The sequence below is a fragment of the Anomaloglossus baeobatrachus genome, chromosome 8, assembly GCF_048569485.1.
Source record: "Anomaloglossus baeobatrachus isolate aAnoBae1 chromosome 8, aAnoBae1.hap1, whole genome shotgun sequence".
Lineage (NCBI taxonomy): Eukaryota > Metazoa > Chordata > Amphibia > Anura > Aromobatidae > Anomaloglossus > Anomaloglossus baeobatrachus.
The window spans coordinates 114,169,526-114,195,697 of NC_134360.1; the positions used below are offsets into that span (position 1 = coordinate 114,169,526).

General features: G+C 47.0%; 1 protein-coding gene across 7 annotated transcripts in view; it reads left to right on the forward strand.

Moving 5' to 3' along the window:
• Positions 1-26,172, forward strand: part of PDE4DIP (phosphodiesterase 4D interacting protein) — a 1,984,767-nt gene that overhangs the window by 1,385,136 nt on the left and 573,459 nt on the right. For 6 of the 7 annotated variants that reach the window (XM_075321961.1, XM_075321954.1, XM_075321957.1 and 3 more), the window contains 2 exons: positions 4,281-4,662; positions 4,824-4,971. In XM_075321961.1, coding sequence (XP_075178076.1) covers positions 4,281-4,662; positions 4,824-4,971 — 530 coding nt within the window. The remainder of the gene's footprint in view (positions 1-4,280; positions 4,663-4,823; positions 4,972-26,172) is intronic. The other variant, XM_075321955.1, reaches the window with a different exon arrangement.

The following is a 26,172-nucleotide window of genomic DNA, read 5'->3' on the forward strand; positions in this document are numbered from 1 at the left end:
GAAAATGAACCACCTGGTCCTGAACCTCCTCAAGACACTACCGTTGGAGGAAAGGAATCTGTGGCCGGAGAAGCTGCCTGATTTGGTGGACATGTACAATCCCTTGCAGTTCCACCAAGTGCACCCCCGCATACCTGATGAGAGCCCGACCGGGACGGCTGCCTGTGGACCTGGAAATGGACATAGAGGCACCCAAAGCGCTTCCCTCCACCGTCAACTGGGATGCCAAGCGACAGACGCAGTACCGACAATTCCAGGAGTATGTGGAGAGGAATCTGCGCCAGAGCTGAGAAAAGCAGGAGCAGCACTTCAACAAGCGGGCTCCGGTTGCCCCCTTTGAACCCGGGGATGTGGTACTGAAGCGCAAGAGAAAGACGCACAAGCTCGACGATCAATTGGAGAGGACCCCATATGTCATACAGCCCACTGGATGGGAGAACGAGAAGACCTATCTGATCAGTCGCGACTAGGGTAAGACCACGGCTACCGTTTCCAGGGACCACCTGAAGAGATGCCTGGATCCCTTGAGACTGGTGGATAAGGCTCTGGTTCCCATGCCGAGCAGGAAAAAGAAGAAAGAGGTGATATCGTGATGGGTGACTTCCCAGCGGACTGGCCTATGCAGTATGTCGCGGTAATTGTTCCCGTAATAATGTTCTCACAACCCGTGGAAGAAATAGAGACAGAGACGCCCGCCAGCGAGCCACCTGAACAAGCGCCCAGGGATGCACCTATACCACGCCCCCGTAGGTTTCTATCCGCCATATCTGACACACGGGAAGAGGGACCGGTTGTCCCCTCTATCCCACTGCCTCCCCCTGACAACACTGGGCCCAGGAATTCCACACGCCCCAACCTAGGTAGGCCCCCACTTAGGTACAGGGAGACTGCCATCTAGGGGTGCAACATGTTTATTGTGTAAATAGCTGAATGAATGAGCACCAATCATCCGAGACTTTCACCTAATTAAGATTAGGAGTAAAAGGCAGCGGATCCCGGCTGCCAAGTTGAAAAGTCCCCGTTGGGACCATACTGCCCGTGTTTTTGCCCCGTTTTAGAAAGAGACATGGCTGCAAACTTGCAGGACACCCAAAAACTATTGGGCTTGTAAATAATCCCTTGACCGGCCTGTCCCATTTCACGACCTCCGGAGAGGCAGACTGGAGGATGGGCCTGCGGGAAGGTGATGGTCGAGGCCCCGTCACCAATGCAACCTGTGGCGATCCTCCGGGTCAGAGGTCCCCTGGACGTGGGGCCTCTGAGAGACAACCAGGTGTGAGACACTGTACCCGTCCCGTAAAGCAAACCTGGGCCCATTCCTGGACTGGGGAAAAGGGGTGCTGCCTGTTTCTTAGGGGCAGCATCAAGGCTAGGTTTGTTTGGATGGGCAAACAGAAGGACCCGTTCCCGTTCCCGTTATTAGTAAAAATGTTTGATATTTGCAACGTTTAGGAATATGCCTCCCGTAAGGGAAGATTTCCAAATATGCTTGAATTGTACAAAGTTTATTATGCTTGTAAATATGTTTTACTCTTTTCCAGTTAAAAAGCAACAAAATAAACTGGTGAAGCAGGAGAACGTGAGAGATTAGTTTTGACAGTGAAGTGGAGTGGAGTTCAAGTGCCCAGGTCTGCTATAGTCTAACACCAGGTGTCTGGGTTGGAGCCCTGTCACCTCTGGCAAGGAGGCAGATGGTGGTGGCCGTCTACAGGAGCTGGGATTACAGCCGGTGGAACCGTAAGGGACCGGGATCGGGTGGTGGCCCGCCGGTACCGAACCGGGGAACCGATTGGAAACCGGAGCACCAGGAGGGGTACTCAGACCCAGTACAAGGCCCAGAAACAACTGGGCCGAGTCAAATCAACTGATTGAGGACTGTATTTTAGGCCCTTTCCCACCTAAGACCCGAATGAAGACAACAGCCCAACAATAGGGTTAGAAAACCACCGCCCAGGCATCGAGACCCGACGGGCCAGCATCTGCGGGCAAAAGGGCTCTACCAGCACACACCAGGCTGGGGAGCGGACTACCGTTGCTCAGGCATAGGAGTCATCATTTCTACAAAAGTGAGGTGCAGGAGAAAGGCGGAAACCACCAACCTACAAAGGGGAAAAGCGCAGTCGGCTGCGGGCACCGTCCACCATCTTGTTTTGTTTACCAGAAACTCCAGCATGTTTGTAATAGTGAGTACAACAGTGCCTTTGGGCCGCGCACCGCGCCGCACCACACCGACACGCCAGCACGCATCCAATCCCCTACCTCAGCACCTCCCTCAGGCCCCCGGGACCATCATCCCCCTACCCACGGAGGGGTCAACACCAAGCTGCACAACACCGTCCCCGGGAGCCTAGTCAACGGGAGCGGTGGTGTCCATCCATTCACCATAACCCGTAAGTGACGTCACAAACTCAAATCCCCTACAAACAACCGCGGCTCCGGCCGTGGACCTCCCCACCGAAGTCCCTACGTGTAGCGCCAACCCTCTTTCAGAGCGACGTGACCCCCGGGTCCGTGAGAGGCTCGAGCCACCCACCGACGAGCACGGATCCGAGCGGCTTGGCAGCCGGCCGAGCCCCGGGGGAATACACATGTTCGCACACTTCTCTCGTGTGCTCCTCACTCTGAACTAACTCTGACTGACTGCTGACCCCTCCCACCAGGCTGGCTATACCCAATGACTCGTTCCCATGGCTACCATCCCCTTACATTGCTAACCCTCTATGCCTAGTGTGGAGAGGAGAGCTAGGATTTAGATGTGTTTTGGTGAATCGGCACTGGTACTCCAGGTCCCAGGGGGTAGGTCCTGCATTCCCTAGAGGATGCAGTTTCCTGTAGTGCCCTGTGGGACTCAGGGGTGCAACATATGCAAAAGGCCCTATTCTTTTAAATATTGTTCACAAATTTGTCTAGAAGATGTTAGATATTGAAATACTGGGCTGGTGTGGTTACATGTGGTCTACGGTTGTATGGCCGGATGGATGTGCTGCCAAATTCTCTGTTAAAAGAAAAAGGTTTTGGTACCGTGTTAGCCAGTTGAAAAATGATTGATTACTCTCAGTGAGAGAAATAAAATTAAAATTTTGTAGTTGTGATACCTTTTAATGGCATATTTTATTTTTATTTTAGTTAGCCATTAAAAGGTATCACAACTACAAAATTTTAATTTTGTTTCTCTCACTGAGAGCAATCAGCCAAATTCTCTGACATGCCTTTAGAGACGGCTTAGGTTTTAGAAAAGAATATTAAATTCAATGGCAACAGCTCTGGTGGACATTCCTGCAGTTAGCATGACAATTACATGCTAAATCAAAACTTGTGACATTTGTGGCATTGTGCTGTGTGATAAAACTGCACATTTTAGAGCGTCTTTTATTGTGGCCAGCCTAAGGCACACCTGTGCAATAATCAGTGCTGTCTAATCAGCATCTTGGTTTGCCACACCAGTGAGGGGGATGGATTATCTCGGCAAAGGAGAAGTGCTGACTAACACTGATTTAGACAAATTTGTGTACAATATTTGAGAGAAAAAGGCCATTTTGTACATAGAAAATGTCTTTGATCTTTGAGTAAAGCCCACTTTACACACTAGAATATATCTTACGATGTGTCGGCGGGGTTACCTCGTAAGTGACGCACATCCGGCATCATAAGGTACATTGCAGTGTGTAACAGCTACATGCGATTGCGAATGAACGGTAAAACGTTCATCGCACGCACATCGTTCATTCCTCATGATTTGAGCATCAGGTTATTCATCGTACCCGGGGTAGCACACATCGCAGTGTGTGACACCACGGGAACGATGCACAGATCTTACCTGCGTCCTTCGGCTCCTGGCCAGCAATGCGGAAGGAAGGAGGTGGGCGGGATGTTTACGTCCCGCTCATCTCCGCCCCTCCGCTTCTATTGGCCGGCTGCTGCGTGACGTCGATGTGACGCCGAACGTCCCTCCCCCTCCAGGAAGTGGACGTTTGCCGCCCACATCGAGGTCGTATGGACGGGTAAGTACGTGTGACGGGGGTTAATCGTTTGTGCGGCACATTCAACAAAATTGAACGTGCCGCACATACGATGGGGGCGGTTACGATCGCATACGATATGCAGAATCGTAACATGTAAAGCAGGCTTTAATCTCATGAAAATGATGGAACCAAAAACAAAAGTGTGTGTTTATATTTTTTATATTTTTACTCAGTGTACATTATGCACCAACATGATCACTGCGGGAACCTGGTTGTAACTGATAAAGGTTATTTTTTTTATTTTAACATTAATTGCAGACATGTGAAAAATGATCTGAGTCAAAAGAAGTTCAATTTAAATGTTGAAAAGGTATGTGGGACATCGGAACAGTGGATAGAAAAAATGGAGCTGAAAGAAGGAGTGGACATGGCAAAAGAGCTTCGAAAGCAAAAAACACAGATAAATGTGAATGATAAGAATCAATACTTTGTGGGACAATTGGAGATAAAAAGCACTGTGACCTCAAACCCAATCACCAATGATGCCAAAGTAAAGAAGTATGTAGAAACAGACATAAATCCTGCACTCTCAAGCAAGTCAAAACAAACAACTTTCAAGAGAAGTTTAAGTGGATTGAATCCAGCAAATGAGGAATTGAAAATTCCTAAGAAAACAGCTCCAGGGAGATTTTATTTATTGGTAAGAAATGTTTACATTTTTCTTTTTTGTTGCAATACAATACATTTCTTGATCTTGTGTTGGTCATTTGATGTGTTCATAATCATCATGAATGGATAGAAACATTTTGTATTTCCAATATGTATGACCTTATTTTTAGACTTCTTCACATTTTGTTTCAGCAGGATGAAAAGTGTCCAGCATCCAGCTGCACTTCACTTCACAGCAATATACAGAACTGTCCACAGCAGGTTATATTTGAGACTCAAAATACTAAGCTTCAAAACACATCAATTTCATGGAATGAAAGACAACATGAATCACAATTAGGTAGGATTATTTGACGAGCCATAACAGATTAGCTTATTGTATAAAATGTTTATTTATTTTTTGTTATATTTTTATTGGTTTTATTTTACATGTAATTAAGAAAAAATCCTGAAAAATTATTTTATTAGACTGACCTGTGAGCCTCAAGAGGGATACCAAATAACACAACAGGTAGGGTTATAATGAAATGTAACACCTATTTTATAACACAACCTTACACTATTAGGAGGGGTGAGCAGCTCATTCATTCTCCTTCTCCAAAGAGAATGCACAGAACAACCTTTGAGGTCAATTAAAGGGGTTTTCCACTACTAATTTAAAGAGGTGTGCCACTACTTTAGCATTGATGGTGGCCTCCCTTTAGGATAGGTCATAAGTGTCTGATCGACCGGGGTCTGACACCCCGAACCTCTGCCGATCAGCTGCTCACAGTGGTAGTGGCAACAGGAGGCTGGAAATGCTCAGTTCCAGAGCTGCCCCATCAACTGATAGTGGGTGTGTCACGGTACTGCGCATCCACCTCCTATTGATTTGAGTGGGAGGTGGATGTGCAGTACCAGGCCGCGGCTGCTATCAAAATCCAGGGCAGCTTTAGAATTGAGCATTTCCAGCCACCTGCTGGCGGCACCGAGAACAGCAGATCATCAGAGGTGCGGGGTGTTGGACCCCAGCCAATCAGACATTGTTGAACTATCCTAAGGCTGGTCAATCAATGATAAAGTAGTGGCCAACCTCTTTAAACCCTTCTCATATGACCTAACTCTTCCTAGTAATCATTTTCCTAATGTACTTCTATTACCTAACCTACTATGGTAAGCCCATGTCTGTGTGGCTGCCATATTCCTCTGATGTGATGCAGCAAAGCTACCTCCAATCTGGGGAGCAGAATCGGATGCACTGAACAGTGCACATCACTGATGGGGGCAGGGCTGCCTTTCAGTGAGTGACAGCAGTCTGATCATGCATGCTCAGATCAGACTGCACTCTCCTCCTCTGCCTGGATCTACCAATGATTTGAAATGCCCTCCCTTCAGCTGACAAGCTCTGCTTGTTATTAGAAAGAGAATCACATAGATTGTCAGCTGAAGGGATGGCACTTCAAAACTTTGTTTCAAGCATTTGGTGCTCCTTCAAACTTATGTGTGGGACGTAACTGGTGTGGGCAATATGAAAATCACACCTGAAACCAGATAAAATGGGGTGAAGTAAACTCAATCTTTGAATTGTGTGTCTGTGTGTGTCACACTAATGCGGGCTTTACACGAGACGACTGATCGTGCGATGCATCGTCGGGGTCACGGTTTTCGTGACACACATCCGGCATCGTACACGATGTCGTCTCGTGTAACACCTCCTAGCGATGCAGTATCGCTCACAAATCGTGAGTCGTGTACTCATAGCTAGGTTTCATAAAATTGTTTAATTAAAATGGCGGCGGTTGTTCATCGTTTCCGTGGCATCACACGTTGTGTTACGGGGGGCTGTCTGATAATAACTGAAAGGAGTATCAGACAGTCAGGGTCCACCGTGCAAAGACTTTGCTGCAGACTATGGCAGAGTGCAATACTTCTGTTAACTCACAGAAGGATATAATAAGTAAGTAAAGCAATTCCTCCCTTACTTGGAGGGTGTGTGGAATGATCTCTGTTAATAATCACAGAGACAAAGGCAATGTGTGCGAAATGGCACCTACCTAGGTCCGCTCTTCTAGTGGTGCAAAAGAGACGAACAGCAGCTTAAGCCGCACAAAGCTCCTACCTGCGTTCGCTCCACTAGTGTGCGAGGACACGAACCACTAGATATGGCACCTGCCTAGGTCCGCTCTTCTAGTGGTGCAAAAGAGACGAACAGCAGCGTAAGCCGCACAAAGCTCCTACCTCTGTTCGCTCCCCTAGTGTGCGAGGATACGAACAACTGCCAGACGCAGTATAAGGAACGTTACCCTAACGGCAACGTCCACCTACGAGTAGAATCACAAGGCCCAGCCAGACCATGTGCCTCAGGCACCTGCCTATGTCCGCTCCCCTAAGAGGTAAGGATACGGACAGCAGCCGAAGCTGTAAGGTATAAGAACGCTACCCTGCCGGTAGCGCTCACCTAGCATAGACAGAGGAATGCCTAGAGGAACGCGCACAGAGCGTCTACTCATATGCATGAACCAAGAGGACTGAGCACCATGCGGCGTGTGTCAGGGTCTTATATAGACTCTGTGCCTCATCCAAGATGGAGGACACCAGAGCCAATCCGCTGCCAGAACGACAGGAGTGACGTCATGCTGGCCTATCACCGAGCAAGACGTCACAAGCACATGACCAGCGACCAATCGGCATAGAAGGTGTCAGAGACATGTGACCTCGTGTCAGCGATGATGTCACCCGCACATGTGCAATGGCTCCAAGATTGGACTTAGTCTCCGGCGCTCGCACATGTGCAGTAGCAAGAAATCTGGACTTAGTCTCCAGCGCTCGCACATGTGCAGTAGCAAGAAATCTGGACTTAGTCTCCAGTGCTCGCACATGTGCAGTAGCAAGAAATCTGGACTTAGTCTCCAGTGCTCGCAGCAACCGTAACAGTACCTCCCCCTCAAGGGCCCCCCTCCCGGCGACGCAGGTAATCGGCAACTAAGTCGGGAGCATGGACAGCCTCCTCAGGCTCCCAAGAGCGATGTTCCGGACCATAGCCCTCCCAATCTATCAAGAAGAACCTGCGCCCTCTAACCATCTTAGAACCAACTATGGCTCGTACCTCATAGCTAGAGCGAGAGGAATCAGAGGCAGGAGAGTGCACTTCACGAGCGTGAGGTAAAATAGCCGGCTTTAGCAGTGAGACATGGAATTTGTCATGAATCCTAAGATGGACAGGTAACTTCAATTGATAGACTACAGGATTTACCTGTCGAAGAACCTCATAAGGACCCAGGAAGCGAGGAGCAAATTTGACAGAGCTCACTCTAAGTCTCACGTGTTTTGCAGAGAGCCACACAAAGTCCCCTGGAGAAAAGACAGGAGCCGGGCGACGAAACCGATCGGACACCGTCTTCATACGGTCCTTAGCTGCTTGGATCGACTCTTGAGTCCGATCCCAAACCTCTCTGGCATTAGTTGCCCAGTCGGCCACAAGAGGAGGAGGTGCAGCAGCGGGAAACGGTACTGGTACCCTAGGGTGTTGCCCATTATTGAGTACGAACGGTGTCTGCCCAGTGGCCTCAGCCAGCGAATTGTTAAGGGCAAATTCTGCCCAGGGTAGGAGGGAGGACCAGTTATCGTGGTTCTCAGCAACAAAGTGTCGAAGGTATATAATCATAGATTGATTGGTACGTTCAACCAAACCATTAGTCTCCGGATGGTATGCCGAAGAGAGATTCAACTCAATTTGCAGAAGGCTACAAAGATCTCGCCAGAAACGGGAAGTAAATTGCGGGCCTCTATCACAAATGATACGATCTGGCATCCCGTGAAGCCTAAAGACATGCTTGAGGAATAGTTTGGCTAGTACCCTGGAAGATGGGATTCTCGATAACGGTACGAGATGAACCATCCGGGAGAAATGGTCCGTAATGACCCACACAAATCTATGTCCCTGTGAACATGGAAGATCACCCACAAAGTCCATGCCTACCACCTCCCATGGTCTATCTGGCACTGGTAAAGGATGCAAGAGCCCAGCCGGTCTCTGCCGTAATGGACGGTTGCGAGCACACGAGTAGCAGGAACCGACATATCTCTTGACGTGGCTGGCTAAGTGTGGCCACCAATACCACCTCTCCAGTAACTCTCGTGTCCGCCTAATACCAAAATGCCCACCCACCTTTGAGGTGTGGGCCCACGACAGTATATCATTCTGTCGATCAGGTGGAACAAAGGTCTTGCCCGGTGGGATTTGGTCTAACGTCACAGGGGAGAGCGTATGAAAAACCCTGGAGGGAAGGATAAGACGAGGTTCGTCAATCTCTTCCTGGGTAGAAAGCATAGAGCGAGACAGGGCGTCTGCCTTGTTATTCTTACTCCCAGACAGATAGTTGATGGAGAAGTGAAAGCGGGAGAAAAACAAGGACCAGCGGGCTTGGCGAGGATTCAGACGCTGAGCGGTTTGTAAGTACGTCAGATTCTTATGGTCTGTATAGACCTGGAAAGGATGTTTCGCTCCTTCCAGCAAGTGACGCCACTCTTCCAAGGCTAATCTCAAGGCGAGCAGTTCCCTATCCCCAATGGTATAGTTTCTCTCTGCCGGTGAAAAGGTTTTAGCAAAGAAGAAACACGGCCTTTTTCTACCTGCACCGTTCTTTTGATACAAGACCGCACCAGCACCCACTGAAGAGGCATCAACCTCTAAGAGGAAGGGCTTATTCTCATCGGGTCTTTGAAGAACGGGAGCAGTTGAAAAGTGTCTTTTTACTGCCTCAAAAGCCTGAGATGTCTCAGTAGACCAGGCTTTGGGATTAGCAAAGAGAGAGAAGGCGATCCGGCACAAATTCTCCTTGAGTTAAAATATTCAAGTCTTTATTTGGACATGGTTAAAAAAATATATACACATCGTGAAGACCAAAAAAAGAATCCATTCAGATGGTACAAATTTAGATCATGAAGGCTTTACGCGTTTCGGACTAATAACATAAAAACAAAACAAGTCCTTAATCATAAGTGCTTCATGAAGCCAGAGGAGCAACTAAAATAGCCAAAGCATTAAGGTGAGGAGGAGGGAGGGGTGAGGGTATGCTAATTGCTCTGAAAGAAACACAGGAGAGAGGAAAAAAGGGGGAAGACAGGTGAGGATTTGGATGCTTATTATGTCCTCCCATATTATAAAGCTACCATTAAAGCTCGGTAAATGGGGATTAAAAATTAACCGTGGTTTGCAAGGGATGATGTAAATATAAATATAAATATAAGGCTCTGAAGTTAATTAAAGTATCACCCTTTCACCTTTCCACATAGCTATATTAGACTCAAAGGATTAATATTTGCGGCTATAGAATAGATCTCAGGGAATAAAGGATGTATATATGCAAGCACATATATTTATCATGACTGGGTAGTATACCATATTCTGAATGCCACAACCCGTCTCCGGTGCTCATGGAAAGTAAAAAGGCAAAAAAGCTCGAGCAATGACATTCTTGCTAGATAAGTAAATGAATATGAATAAAAATAAAAATAAATGTGTGTAATACGATCTAATTGCGTTGTTATTCCGTTGTTATTCTTTTGGCCATAAAATTATATATATTAAGGAGTGAAAGAAACCTAGTTCATTAAAGAACATTACTGGCGATTATATAATTTAATATGGGATAAATACTTCCCAAATAACGGTGTCAGGACAAGATATGGAAATAAGAAACAGACGATAATTAGATATGCTCTCATAATTGAATTGCTATATAACCTGGAGTAGAATGTATTATTATATTCAAAATAAGAATGGAATAAAACGCCTATAACTAGATAATAAAAAGGTCCTTTTAAATGAACAAATGTAACTCCATAAATGAGATAGGATGACAATACAAAATGAAGGAAGGTGAAATATGTATATATATATATGAACATATACCAGTGAGGGGTGGGAAAAGGATAAATAAATATGAATGTCAAATAATTGAATGGAAGAAACCATCGCCGATTAACTAACAAACAACCTCCTCCTGCCGAGTTCTAATCCATAAAAAATGCAGATAAGGATGGATATAAAAATATACATATATGATGGTAAAAAATATATATATGGCATAAATATGTAAATAAAGAGTGATTAGCACCTTTCTTAGTCAAGGCCACCAAAGGGGCCACCAAAGTAGAAAAATGGGGTATGAACTGCCTGTAATAATTTATGAATCCTAAGAAGCGTTGCACCGCCTTCAAGGAATGAGGTTCGGACCATTGCAGGACAGCAGAGAGCTTCGCAAGATCCATAGCCAGACCCTCTTGTGAGATAATGTAACCCAAAAAAGGCAATGAGGACTGCTCGAATACACATTTCTCGAGTTTAGCAAACAATGAGTGCTCCCTTAAACGGGAAAGGACACGAACGACATCCTGACGATGAGTCTCCAGATCAGGAGAAAAAATCAGGATGTCGTCCAGATACACCACTACTGAGGATAACAGTAAATCCCTGAACACATCGTTTACGAAGTCCTGAAATACTGCGGGTGCATTACATAACCCAAAAGGCATGACGAGGTATTCATAGTGACCGTCTCGGGTGTTAAAAGCGGTCTTCCATTCGTCACCCTTTCGAATTCGTACCAAGTTATACGCACCCCGCAGATCCAACTTCGTAAAAACTTGAGCTCCTCTCAGTCTGTCAAAGAGCTCCGAAATTAAAGGTAATGGGTATTTGTTCTTTATTGTGATTGCGTTGAGACCCCTGTAATCTATGCAGGGACGCAAATCACCCTCTTTCTTCCGAACAAAGAAAAACCCAGCTCCCGCGGGAGAGACAGACTTACGAATGAACCCCTTCTCTAAACTCTCTCTTATATAGGTCGACATGGCCTCCGACTCAGGTATCGACAGGGGGTAAACCCTGCCTTTAGGTGGAACCGAACCTGGGATAAGGTCTATGGCACAGTCATACGGCCTATGGGGTGGAAGAACCTCAGCACCCTGTTTGGAGAACACGTCAGCGAAATCCAAATAGGGTGTAGGTATGGGAGAGAGATCAGTTGATGCAACCGCAACGACCTTAGGTGGTAAGGGAAGACATCGGGACTGACATTTCGAACCCCAACTAATAATGCTGTCAGACTCCCAGTCAATGTGAGGAGCATGAGTCCGAAGCCATGGAAGACCCAGAAGGACGTCGTCTATACCCTCAGGCAAAACAAGAAAAGAAATCTCCTCTATGTGACCCTGAGACAGGGAAAGGCGCAAGGGAACTGTCCTCAATGTAATGGAGTCAGACAACATAGTTCCATTAACAACACGGACAGGAATAGGCGCCTCTAACATGATAGAGGGAATATTGTGTCCCTTTACAAATCCTGAGGACACAAAAATCCCGTCAGCTCCGGAATCCACAAAAGCCATAATAGGCCATGTATTCTCAGATAACGAGAGCTGACCTGGGATACAACACTTAGAGGGTGCAGAAGACGTCTCTAGTAACCCCCCTCTAATGGTTACTAGGCCAGGGAGTTTCCCTGACGACTAGGACACTTGTTGGCATAGTGCCCAGCCTGACGACATACGTAACATATAGGAGGACCAGACTTGCGTAGTCTGGAGGACGTATGACCTAACTCCATAGGAGTGGGAGATGTTTCAGATGCTGAGGAAGATGGTAGTGGACCCTCAACAACTGGAATAGCCCGATGCTTAGGGCGTGAGGAAGAGACCTCGAGTCTACGTTCCTTATGGCGTACATCGATCCTCGTTGCTACTGTGATCAAGTCCTCCAGAGAAGCAGGGACCTCACGAGTAGCAAGGGCATCCTTGACATAGCCTGCCAACCCTCTCCAGAAGATAGGAATCAACACCTTCTCTGGCCAATCTAGTTCTGCCACCAGAGTTCTAAAAGCAATGGCATAAGAACTAGTGGATAACGAACCCTGAGATAGATCTAACAGTCTCAGGGCCGCATCATGGGTAACCTGCGGACCCATGAATACCGCCTTAAGAGCATCAAGAAAGTCTTGATGTCTCAGAGTAACCACATCAGAGCGCTCCCATAGGGGAGTCGCCCATTCTAAGGCTTTGTCCTGAAGTAAGGAGATGATAAAGCCTACTCTGGACCTCTCCGTAGAGAAGCGAGAAGAGTTGACCTCTAGGTGTATCTGACACTGACTAATGAAACCACGACATGATCTGGCATCGCCAGAATATCTGTTTGGCAGAGCAAGTCGAGGATCATGTGCAGATGTCACCATGGTCTGAGGTTTATCCTCTATACTCTTGAGCCGTGACTCAAGTACTTGTATGTAACGGTGTAACTGCTGATATTCTGCCATAACTGCCAGACCCTTGGCTCAGTCCTAATGTTACGGGGGGCTGTCTGATAATAACTGAAAGGAGTATCAGACAGTCAGGGTCCACCGTGCAAAGACTTTGCTGCAGACTATGGCAGAGTGCAATACCTCTGTTAACTCACAGAAGGATATAATAAGTAAGTAAAGCAATTCCTCCCTTACTTGGAGGGTGTGTGGAATGATCTCTGTTAATAATCACAGAGACAAAGGCAATGTGTGCGAAATGGCACCTACCTAGGTCCGCTCTTCTAGTGGTGCAAAAGAGACGAACAGCAGCTTAAGCCGCACAAAGCTCCTACCTGCGTTCGCTCCACTAGTGTGCGAGGACACGAACCACTAGATATGGCACCTGCCTAGGTCCGCTCTTCTAGTGGTGCAAAAGAGACGAACAGCAGCGTAAGCCGCACAAAGCTCCTACCTCTGTTCGCTCCCCTAGTGTGCGAGGATACGAACAACTGCCAGACGCAGTATAAGGAACGTTACCCTAACGGCAACGTCCACCTACGAGTAGAATCACAAGGCCCAGCCAGACCATGTGCCTCAGGCACCTGCCTATGTCCGCTCCCCTAAGAGGTAAGGATACGGACAGCAGCCGAAGCTGTAAGGTATAAGAACGCTACCCTGCCGGTAGCGCTCACCTAGCATAGACAGAGGAATGCCTAGAGGAACGCGCACAGAGCGTCTACTCATATGCATGAACCAAGAGGACTGAGCACCATGCGGCGTGTGTCAGGGTCTTATATAGACTCTGTGCCTCATCCAAGATGGAGGACACCAGAGCCAATCCGCTGCCAGAACGACAGGAGTGACGTCATGCTGGCCTATCACCGAGCAAGACGTCACAAGCACATGACCAGCGACCAATCGGCATAGAAGGTGTCAGAGACATGTGACCTCGTGTCAGCGATGATGTCACCCGCACATGTGCAATGGCTCCAAGATTGGACTTAGTCTCCGGCGCTCGCACATGTGCAGTAGCAAGAAATCTGGACTTAGTCTCCAGCGCTCGCACATGTGCAGTAGCAAGAAATCTGGACTTAGTCTCCAGTGCTCGCACATGTGCAGTAGCAAGAAATCTGGACTTAGTCTCCAGTGCTCGCAGCAACCGTAACACGTTGCTCCATGTGACACCACGGGAACGATGAACAGCAGCTTACCTGCCTCCCGCGGCTCCCACCGGCTATGTGGAAGGAAGGAGGTGGGCGGAATGTTTGCATCCCGCTCATCTCTGCCCCTCCGCTTCTATTGGCTGGCTGCCGTGTGATGTCGCTGTGACGCCGAACGTCCCTCTCACTCCAGGAAGTGGACGTTCGTCGCCCACAGCGAGGTCGTCCGGAAGGTAAGTACGTGTTACGGGGGTTAAACGAGTTTGTGCGCCACGGGCAACTAATTGCCCGTGACGCAAAAACGACAAATTGCCTGAGCTCGCCACGTACGCCTTGGGGATCTTGTCGTGTCCTGCAGCCAGCGTTCACTCGGAACCTGTCTTCAGTGCTGCTGGGGGTCTGCTGACAGATAAGCACAAGCGTCTGTCCACTGACAATGTGGACATGGCTCTCAGAGGACTTTTCTTCCCCTGGGTCACCCAGGGGAGGCGAAAGGCACGCATATTTTTGAGAGTGCTTCATGCAAAGCATCTTTTTCATTTTCAAAAGGGGGGTCAACTGATGACAGTCAAGTGGGGTGTGTGTGGCCTAATTAGTGGAAACGAGGGAGACTGGTTGGAGTCCCTTCGCTGTTTTTTACATGATTTTCGAAGTGCATGACATGCCTAAAAGGTTTAGTTTCAGCATCTCAAACGTTTTGGCTACAGAAAGGCTGCCTTTACAACATTTTGTCACTGAGGATTTTCGAGACCTTATGCCCATTGCAGTGCCCCAAGAGCCGATGGCCATATGCCACTCCTTCTCCAAGAAAGGGGTGCCCGCGCTAACACAGCAGGTCGCAAACAACATCACCGCTTCCTTGAGAAACTCTGTGTGTGACAGGGTGCATTTCACCACAGATACTTGGAACAGTAAGCATGGACAGGGGCGTTACATGTCGTTGACTCGGCACTGGGTAACTATGGTGATAGATGGAGAAGTGTCTGCTGTACAAGTCTTTCCGTCCCCACGAGTTGTGTGTTTCAATCCTTCCTCTGTATGTACAAGTTCCTCCACTGCTTCTGCCTCATCAACCTCGTGTTGTTCCTGCACCTCAGCCCACACCCTGTGTGGTCAGGCCACCCTTCCTTGTAACTGCGCCCAAGGAATCCCACACACCTCCTTACTATGCTGGCAGCAGAGCTCAAGGCCATCAGGCGGTCAAATGTTTACTTTGAAATGTAGGGGAAATGTGAGACACCGCTGAGGAGTTGTGGACGGTTAGCTCTGTAGAGTGAGACCAAGTTTCATCAATGGTTGTCTCCACTCAACCAGCAGCCAGGGAATGCCGGATGCGACAATGATGCAAAACAGTCTGCGGCCCTTCTTCAGGGCAATGTGACACACGTGCCTTGTATGGCTCACGTGTTGAATCCGAATCTCCAGCAATTTTTAAAACACTATCCCGGCCTACATGTCCTTCTGTCGAGGGCACGGTGTAACGCCTGCCTGGATCGACACACTCAGACGGGCTGTAAAGGCTAGGCTAGAGGGAACCCACTCACCAAGCTGGACCCCCAGAACCCTGAAACCCTTTAACCCCTATACAGTGATTTTGAATGACACAGGGCCCAAGTTGATCAATACCTGTGGAAGGCTGCAGTTCCAGAGAATAGTAGTCATGCAGGGTCAAAACATTAATTGAGGAAGAGGAACAGAATGGGAGGGACAGGACTTAATCAGAAAACAAGCAGAGATGAAATGCGAATCGGCCAACGAGGTACCTAAACAGCAAGCAGGAAAAGTAGTCAGGTAACAAGCACACAAACTAATAAAACTAAACTGGAAGCAACAGTAACCAGAGGTTCATAGCTATGTCTGGCAGTGGTCTTCAGACAGGAGGGGCCTAAAAAAGGGTGTTGTGTCTTCCCATTGGTTGTAGCTGAATGATGGTACTTCATCTGTGAGATACCCACCACCTGCATTCAGCCATTGGTTCTGCATATGTCAAGGTAACGCAGCCCAGTGGGTGAGCATAACCGGCGTCGACTCCTCTCCCATCATCAGCACTATGCACGAAAGGAACACGTTGTCACCTTGCGACAGGAGTACAAATTGACGTAGCGGACTACGGTGGTGACTTAACAGCCGTGTGCGGCAATGATGCAAACATGGCAGCGTGCCTTCGTCAGGCCAATGGGACACACGTGACTTGTATGGCTCACGTGTTTAATCTGATTCTCCAGCAATTTTTAAAACAACATCCCAGCCTACATGGCCTTGTACAGCGGGCATGATCGCTATGTGCTCACTTCCATCGTTCGCACCCAGTAGCTCAACAACTTTCATCGCTCCTGAAGTCTTAAGGTCTGGCGGTTAAACGTCTGAAATACGATGTTCCGACACGCAGGAATTTGAATCTGCACATGTTGCAGCGTCTGTGGCAGGACCGCAGAGCCCAGCTGAAATACGTTATGATGTATACCCTGGGCTAACTTGATCCAGAGGTGGTGCAGATCACGCTGCTCGAGTGGTGGCAGATCAAGGACATATGCACCATTCTACACAGTTTACAAATGTCGACGCAGATGTTTAACACTGGCGATGACATTCTCAGCTTGACAATTTTGGTCATCTACATGATGGAGCACACTGTAAGCATTATTCGGAGTCAGGTGTTGGTCCAAGAGGAAGGGAGGAAGTACTGGAGGAGTCATATGCGGAAGGGATAACAAGATCTACAAGGTCCAGATGGTCAGCGGCACCTTGGCGGCAGTCATGGTACGGTGGGGGAGAGGGATTATCAAGGGCGCATAGTATCAGCAAAACAGTTGAGGAAGGTGCAGGAGCCCAGGAAGAAATAGAGGACGAACTGGTGATGGGCATGGAAGACTCAGCAGATTAGTGAGAGCTAGCTAACATTTCGGTTGTGCGAGGTTGTGGGGAGAGGGCAGAGGAAAAAGGCACGATTCTCACCTCTCCGCCACCAACACACCAAGGACTTGGTCCTCCTGAATGCTTAAGACACATGAGCGCCTTCTTGCTGCACTACCTACAACATGACCCTCGGATTGTACGAATTCCAAGTCATGCTGACTACTGGGTTGCCACACCCATTAGTTAGGCGGGCTCTGCACGTTGCGACATCGGTAACAATGTGTTACCGATGCTCCAGCGATAGTCCCGCCCCGTCGCACGTGCGATATCTAGTGAAAGTTGCCATAGAGATTATTATCGCTACGGCAGCTTCACACGCACTTACCTGCCGTGCGACGTCCCTCTGGCCGGCGACCCGCCTCCTTCCTTAGGGAAGTGGGTCGTGCGGCGTCATAGTGACGTCACACGGCAGGCGGCCAATTGGAGCGGAGGGGCGGAGATGAGCAGGATGTAAACATCCCGCCCACCTCCTTCCTTCTCATTGCAGCCGGCGGCAGGTAAGGTGATTTTCCTCGCTCCTGCGACTTCACACACAGCGATGTGTGCTGCTGCTGGAGCGAGGAACAACATCGTACCAGTCGCACCATCGGCATTATGGAAATGTCGGAGACTGCAGCGATGATACGATAACGACGCTTTTGCGCTCGCTCATCGTATCAAAAAGGTTTTACAGGTTGCGATATCGACTGCGACGCCGGATGTGCGTTACTTTCGATTTGACCCCACCGACATCACACGTGCAATGTCGTAACGTGCAAAGCCGCCCTTAGATTGTTGTTAGATTGTTGTTAGATCCCCGGTACAACACAAAATTTTGCGAAATAACTCCTGCCATAGAAAGGGACGCACGTATGCAGGAGTATCAGCAGAAGGTGTTACGCAATCTTACATCTGCTTTTCCACTAAACACCAGTGGTGCACAGAGTGAATCTCAACGCTTTTTCATCGATAGGAGGAAATGGTCTTACTTGTCCACATCTGAGGGACCGAGGGCTGGCTGCTGTGCTAGGACGGCGTTGAGTACGGTGTCTCTGAAGAGTTGCATTTTTGGTCATATACAACCTGAGTTGAAAAAGGACAGATGCTGGTGGAAAGGGGAACAGGTGTGTTGGAAAGGGCAAAAAAGTTTGTGTCCGTGGGTTTGGTGGTTAAGCAACATTAACATTTGCTGAAGAAACAACATCTGGTATGGTGGGACTGGCAGATTTGGATAAGGTGGTATATACTATGTTACCGCTATATCAAAAATATTAAGAAGAAAAGAAAGAGAAAGGTAGATATCCCAATCGCTAATCGGTGTCCACCGTGCTCACAGATGGAGAAGGAGAGGTTGGCAACTGGAAGGTTAGGTGGAGGATACAGAGCAGGTTAACTCTCAAACAAATAGTAGCCTGAACCGAGTTAGACGCCACTCGGATCTGGAGACTTGGAGCCCTGTTAGCGTGACAGGGTCCACACGACCACCCAGCCCCGGAACTTCCTGTTAACAACACAGGGGCCATTGGTTACGCTGTCCGTGTGCGTAGGGGATACACCTGTGGACAGCAGGCGCATCAGCGGCAGCAGGCCTGTTTATGCCACTGGGCTGCACTAGCAGGACTGGAAGGACAGGAGCTTGTCTTAAACATTCTGCGTTACCAACTGTGGTGGCGGCCTGCATCGATGACCTATCCCTGCTTACCTCTGGCCTAAAGCCGCAATGGGTTCAACACATGGAGGTGTGCTCTTTCGGAGCATAATAGAAGACTAGGCACCTTCTTGTTGGCTCCAGCCCCTTTTATAATCTGGGTCCGCCCCAAACCAGGGTGGACCACAATGCACCTCCTGGAGACAAAAGCAGAGTGACACGTCATGAGTGGCATAACTAGCGTCCTATTTTGAACCACCACTTGAATGATGACCTCATGGCTGCCACAACCAAAACACCTCAACAGTCATTGTCTGACCAACAACAATGAGGTGACAAGTCATAGGGGCGGGCCTCTGCAAGCCTGTTGGGAGTGGCCTGGCCAAATTGTCAGGACACCTGATGCCCTGTGGTCTATATGGGCCCCCCACATCAGGGGCAGGGCCAAAGAGTTCATTACCGGACCTAGTCTCTGATGCAGTAAGTGCCTGAGCATGCTCAGTAGCATGAAATACAATTTCTGAAAAAAAGACTATCCGCTTCAGCATGCTGTCTAGGCACAACACAGGACTTAGACCCGGCACGGAGTGCAAGTACCTGTGCAAAGAGGCTTTTCTCAGTCAGTGTGAAGCCCCACAGGTGTTGTGTTGGTGCATTACCTTGAGGGACTCCACGTGGAGGAAGAGTCTGGTCACACTTAGGTTGCTTCTTTATATGTATTTTCGTGACGCCACTCTCGGTATTGCGGTCAGTGGGGACCGTCACTGCAGTGTAAGGGGACACCTGGGGCTGATGTTGGGTGCAGTTAGTTTTAGTGGCCTCCCGAGAGTGAGTCAAGCACCAGGGCCCTGTGTAAGTGTGTTGAGCCGCAGGTCGCAGAATGACTCAGGCACAGTCCAAACGAGCATGCGCTGTAGCCCAAAATTAAGACTTTGCCTCAGGAATGACACAGTCAGGCAGAGCATACTCAGTTGGCGAAAAACTGGAGTTAGGCTGCGGCTGGGGTAATTCGGCACACAGGAAGGAGCAACTGCGGAAACACTTCGTTCGATTGTGAGGGGAGTCATTTTGGAGTTTGGTGAGGAGTACCGTAACGCCAGTTAGCAGCATCCTGTGCCACAGACCAACATTCTTCCGGTGCTGTCTATACTGTTAACCATGATAGGAGCGTAAAGTCTGTATTTATGGCAACTGGACATCACATTACCCGGGTATGGTAGGCTGTGCCCAGACAGTAATGCGTGCACGCAATACTTTGTTTTATTATGAAAACACATATCTGTTCTGGGTAGGACGACTATATAGACAATCATACTTGCTGCCTCTGCACTGTCAAATTGTCATGTACAGTTTAAATCATAGAGGGACAGCGACACATGTTTGCATTGAATGCTGCTTTTCAATATTTACATGACTGTGTTGCAGAGCTGTGTGGTTTGCATTCACACTGTTATCATCTGCCTTATCTGTGAGGCTTCAGCTAACAAGGGTATTCAGGGTGGGTGATGTGTTTTGTCTATGTTTAGGTAGCTAACTGGGAAGCTCTTGTGATGTGCCACTAGTAAGTTGTCTTCGCACACACACACACACACACACACAAACACAATTACTGCTGCTACGCAGAGGGCTTAGAAAGCAGTAGGCAACTGAATAGATTGTTCTATTATTTCAATTTAATGCATAGTTCTTATTGTTTGTTTTGGGAAAGTGAAACAATCATTTATGAACCCAACTGCAAACAGTGCTTTTCATGTTGCGTGGTTTTGCTGCATACTGTGGATCCCACCAAATACAAGACTTAAAATGAAGCATAAGTCGCAAAGGGAATTTCACTGTGCTAAAATGCGGCCTAGCGGGGCTGTGCAACCACCACCTACCCTATCACGTGCATCTGCGTGCTCTTCATCCTCTGTGACTGTGGGGACAGCAGTCACACATGCTTTTTCACACTGAACTTCTACCCCGTTACCCGTAAGCAGGAAGTGTGATTGGCAGGTGGTCACTTGTTTTTTAACTGCTAACAGATGGTATTGTTGAGCTGTCAGACATCGAGAGAACCACCATTGGATGAAGGAAACATTATATCCACGCCTGCACCTTCGTGAAAGATTGGCTGGACTACCTGCAGTTAATTATTGCGTTCCACAAATGGAAAGGAGTGTAGAATGCACAGGTGTTGTACCTTGCTTGGCAGCAAAGGAACAATAACTTAGTATTCCAGACAATTTTAGGATGGCAGAAAAAGTGTCAGCTCTTTGGGCAAATTAAATAGCGTGGCAAAAGTGGGCAGGTGGGTACAGTGGCCGTGTTCTGTGTGTACCAGGACAGTAAAGGAAGCCTCACTTTCTATCCCTCCTAATGATGAAATGCAGCAAGGAATTCCCTGAGTTTGCTATAAAAATAGCGTTGTAAAATGTGCATGAGGGTGTGATGCAGAGGTGCTAGAAATAGCTTGGCACCAGTGGGGCACAAATGGAGTACAACAGCCACTTTTTGATGCCACTAAATTTACTCAGTGTTTGCTAGTATAATGGCTTACTAAAAATGAGCTTGTGTGTGCAATGCAGAGGTGCTGCAAATAGATTTGCACTAGTGGGACACTAATGGAAGTCCAACAGCCACTTTTAGGATGCCACTAAGTTTCCTCAGTGTTTGGTATTATAATGGCTTAGTAACAATGAGCTTGAGTGTGCAATGCAGTGGTGCTGCAAATAGATTTGCACTAGTGGGACACTAATGGAAGTCCAACAGCCACTTTTAGGATGCCACTAAGTTTACTCAGTGTTTGCTAGTATAATGGCTTAGTAACAATGAGCTTGAGTGTGCAATGCATAGGTGCTGCAAATAGATTTGCTCTAGTGGAACACTAATGGAAGTCCAACAGCCACTTTTAGGATTCCACTAAGTTTACTCAGTGTTTGCTAGTATAATAGCTTAGTAACAATGAGCTTGAGTGTGCAAAGGGCAGGAGGGTACAGTGGCCGGGTTGTGGGTCAGTGTACAGGAAAGGAAGCCTCACTTTCTATCCCTCCTAATGGTGAAATGCAGCAAGGAACTCCCTGACCTTAGCTACACAGACGCTCTTATCTGTAGCTGTTAAAACCTCTTTCCACGGACCTGACTGTCACCTATGGCTCTGAGCCTGCTGTTATTAGACCTTACAAGGGCTGAAAGAAACTTCTATCCCTATTCTGTATAGCGCTGTGTGTAGATTTTACACAGCAGTATCGGCGACAGGAGCTGTACCTGCGGTGACTGACACCCAGACGCAGAAGGCAGATAATGCCGTGATGGAACAAAATGTCCCTTTTTATAATGCAAGGACATGTGATATGGACATCCTATCACACATGCCATTGCTTCTCTGGCTAAAAGTCCACTTAGCTGTGTGTGTGTCTGGGATTGGCTGACATACTGGCCCGCCCCACTACACGCGCGCTTAGGGAGGGAAGGAAGAACAGAAAAAAAAAAATGGCGATCGCCATTATCCCAGCAGCAGTGATCTGAACGTGCTGTTCCCGCAGACTATACGCTGAAATTTCAAAATAGTGTGAGTCACAGAGTGACTTACACTATTACAGCGAAAAGCCAGCTAGTAATTAGCTTGGCTTTTTGCTGCTAGAACCGTTCTCGAACGTAACTAGAACTATCGAGCTTTTAGCAAAAAGCTCGAGTTCTAGTTCGATCTAGAACAGCCCCCAAAATTACTCGAACCGCGAACTGGAGAACCACGAACCACGAACCGCGCTCAACTCTACTCTGGACCACATCATGGACATGATGTTATCACCATAATTGGCTTAACCCTTACTGTACTTTGCTCCCTTCCTATAATCAAAGAGTTGCTGCATGACTTTTAGACCATTCATGAATCATTTAATTTCACTAACCACAGCTGCAGTACTCATATCTATTCAGTAAGAATTAGGCTGGTTTCCACTTGTTAGTCTCGCATCGGCATCACCCAGCATGGCCACAAACTCTCCTGACAGGAGCGGGTTGGCTGCATGTATTTGTATGCAGCTGAGACGCTCCTGTCCAGAGAGTGTGCTGCCCTGCCGGGTGATGCCGATGCGAGACTCGCTGACTCACTCGCAAGTGTGAAGCCGGCCTTAGTGAGAGAGTTGCAAGAAAACAAAAAGAGGAGGAAAATATGGCGGTGTTTGTATTATTCATTCATCTTTTCCTCTTTGCTGAAATCAGAAAGCATGACAAGAATCCTGTAACTGCATTTAGTACACAGCTACCCACATAACTGCTGCAATCTCTCACTGACCCCAGTGTACACTAGTTCAGGCTAATGGTCAACACAAAAATATCATCAGCAAAGGTAATATGTCTGTTTTATAGAGTTTGATGTGCTGATTCTAAAAATCTGCTTAGTTTTGCTCTATCACATAAAGTTTCTGAGATAGAGGCATTTTTGTTATTACGTTATTTCTGCATCTTCAATGTATGCTGGGCCCCTCATGTGATATGCTCAAGTTGTTCAAATGGTCTTCAACACTGGTTGAATATGAGGAAAGTGGCAATGCCATTTGCTGTTCCCATGATTGGGAGAGAACCCAAATATCATAGTGATGACTGCTACTTTTGTTTTGTCAAACTGAAGGGCTTTTCTACAAAACATAAGATTAATTACCCTGAACTTGAATTGTGATTAGGCCAGTTCCATGTGATGGTACCGTGCTAGCTCCTGTACCACCGTTGTCTGGATTGGATGAAAAATGAAATAGAATATGAAGACTGTGAAGCTGAAGCTACTGGCGAAGACATGGAGACCTCAAGTCAAGATGAGTATGTACAGTGCATATAAGTAGTATTCAACCCCCTGCAGATTTAGCAGGTTTACACATTCGAAATTAACTTGGCATTGTGACATTTGGACTGTACATCAGCCTGGAAGTGTGAAATGCACTGCAGCAAAAAAGAATGTTATTTCTTTTTTTTTTTTTTTTTTTTAAATTGTGAAAAGTTTATTCAGAGGGTCATTTATTATTCAACCCCTCAAACCACCAGAATTCTTTTTGGTTCCCCTAAAGTATTAAGAAGTATTTCAGGCACAAAGAACAATGAGCTTCACATGTTTGGATTAATTATCTCTTTTTCCAGCCTTTTCTGACTAATTAAGACCCTCCCCAAACTTGTGAACAACACTCATACTTGGTCAACATGGGAAAGACAAAGGAGCATTCCAAGGCCATCAGAGACAAGATAGTGGAGGGTCACAAGGCTGGCAAGGGGTACAAAACCCTTTCCAAGGAGTTGGGCCTACCTGTCTCCACTGTTGGGAGCATCATCCGGAAGTGGAAGGCTTATGGAACTACTGTTAGCCTTCCACAGCCTGGACAGCCTTTGAATGTTTCCACCCGTGCCGAGGCCAGGCTTGTCCGAAGAGTCAAGGCTAACCCAACGACAACAAGGAAGGAGCTCCGGGAAGATCTCATGGCAGTGGGGACATTGATTTCAGTCAATACCATAAGTAACATACTTCACCGCAATGGTCTCCGTTCCAGACGAGCCCGTAAGGTACCTTTACTTTCAAAGCGTCATGTCAAGGCTCGTCTACAGTTTGCTCATGATCACTTGGAGGACTCTGAGACAGACTGGTTCAAGGTTCTCTGGTCTGATGAGACCAAGATCGAGATCTTTGGTGCCAACCACACACGTGACGTTTGGAGACTGGATGACACTGCATACGACCCCAAGAATACCATCCCTACAGTCAAGCATGGTGGTGGCAGCATCATGCTGTGGGGCTGTTTCTCAGCCAAGGGGCCTTGCCATCTGGTCCGCATCCATGGGAAGATGGATAGCACGGCCTACCTGGAGATTTTGGCCAAGAACCTCCGCTCCTCCATCAAGGATCTTAAGATGGGTCGTCATTTCATCTTCCGACAAGACAACGACCCAAAGCACACAGCCAAGAAAACCAAGGCCTGGTTCAAGAGGGAAAAAATCAAGGTGTTGCAGTGGCCTAGTCAGTCTCCTGACCTTAACCCAATTGAAAACTTGTGGAAGGAGCTCAAGATTAAAGTCCACATGAGACACCCAAAGAACCTAGATAACTTGGAGAAGATCTGCATGGAGGAGTGGGCCAAGATAACTCCAGAGACCTGTGCCGGCCTGATCAGGTCTTATAAAAGACGATTATTAGCTGTAATTGCAAACAAGGGTTATTCCACAAAATATTAAACCTAGGGGTTGAATAATAATTGACCCACACTTTTATGTTGAAAATTTATTAAAATTTAACTGAGCAACATAACTTGTTGGTTTGTAAGATTTATGCATCTGTTAATAAATCCTGCTCTTGTTTGAAGTTTGCAGGCTCTAACTTATTTGCATCTTATCAAACCTGCTAAATCTGCAGGGGGTTGAATACTACTTGTAGGCACTGTACCTGATGGTACGTACATGATGCCGAGCAGCCAGAACACTTAACTCAACATGAATTAAATGATCTCATCAGAGAACTTTCATTGTCAAAAGATAAAGCTGAACTTCTTGCATCTATGTTGAAACAGAAGAATCTTCTTCTTGATGATGTGAAAGTGTTTTATTACCAAAACAGAAGTAACACTATCACAATTTTTTACAGTTGATGGACCAATGTTGTACTGTAACAGTGTGAATGGCCTTTTTGAAAAACTGAACCAAGAGTATTTTGTTGCAGATTGGCGATTGTTTATTGAATCATCCCATAGAAATTTGAAAGCAGTGTTGCCTCACAATGGAAACATGAAACCATCAATCCCCATTGCTCACTCATGTCATCCAAAGGAAAGTTATGAGAATCTGTGAGTTGTTTTGGATGCTATACAATATAAGCATCATCAATGGAATATCTGTGGACATGTGAAAGTGATTGGTCTGTTAATGGGAATGCAAGGAGGTTTCACAAAATATTGTTGCTTCTTGTGTTTATGGGACAGTAGAAATACAGTAGACCATTATGTTTGTCGTGATTGTGCACAGAGAAACATCTATGCTCCAGGTAGAGACAATGTTCAGCATAATCCTTTAATTGCTCAAACAAAAATCTTTCTTCCTCCACTACATATAAAGTTGGGATTGATTAAAAACTTTGTGAAAGCCAAATACAAAGTCATAAGGGTTCCAGCACATTTCACAGAAATTCTCCAGCATTTCACCAGCAAATCTGAAGGAAGGGGTATTTGTTGTTTCTCAGATCAGAGAGCTTATGAGAGATGATGTGTTTGAAGGAACTCTAAATAATAAGGAATTGAGATCTTGGAAAAGCTTCAAGTGGATTTGTGAAAACTTCTTACGAAAAAGTAGATTTCCAGAATATATTGAAGGTGTTGAGGAACTGCTAAATGCATACTAGTGTCTTGGATGTCGCATGTGTCTGAAAATGCACTTTTTGCATTCACATTTAGATTTTTTCCCCTTAAAGCTTGGGGATGTAAACGATGAACAAGGCGAGCGGTTTCACCAGGACATTAAAGTAATGGAACATTGCTACAAGATTTTTGGAATGACTCAATAATGGCAGATTACTGTTGGATGTTATATAGGGACAACCGTGAAAATTCGTATCAATTACAGTCTAATGACAA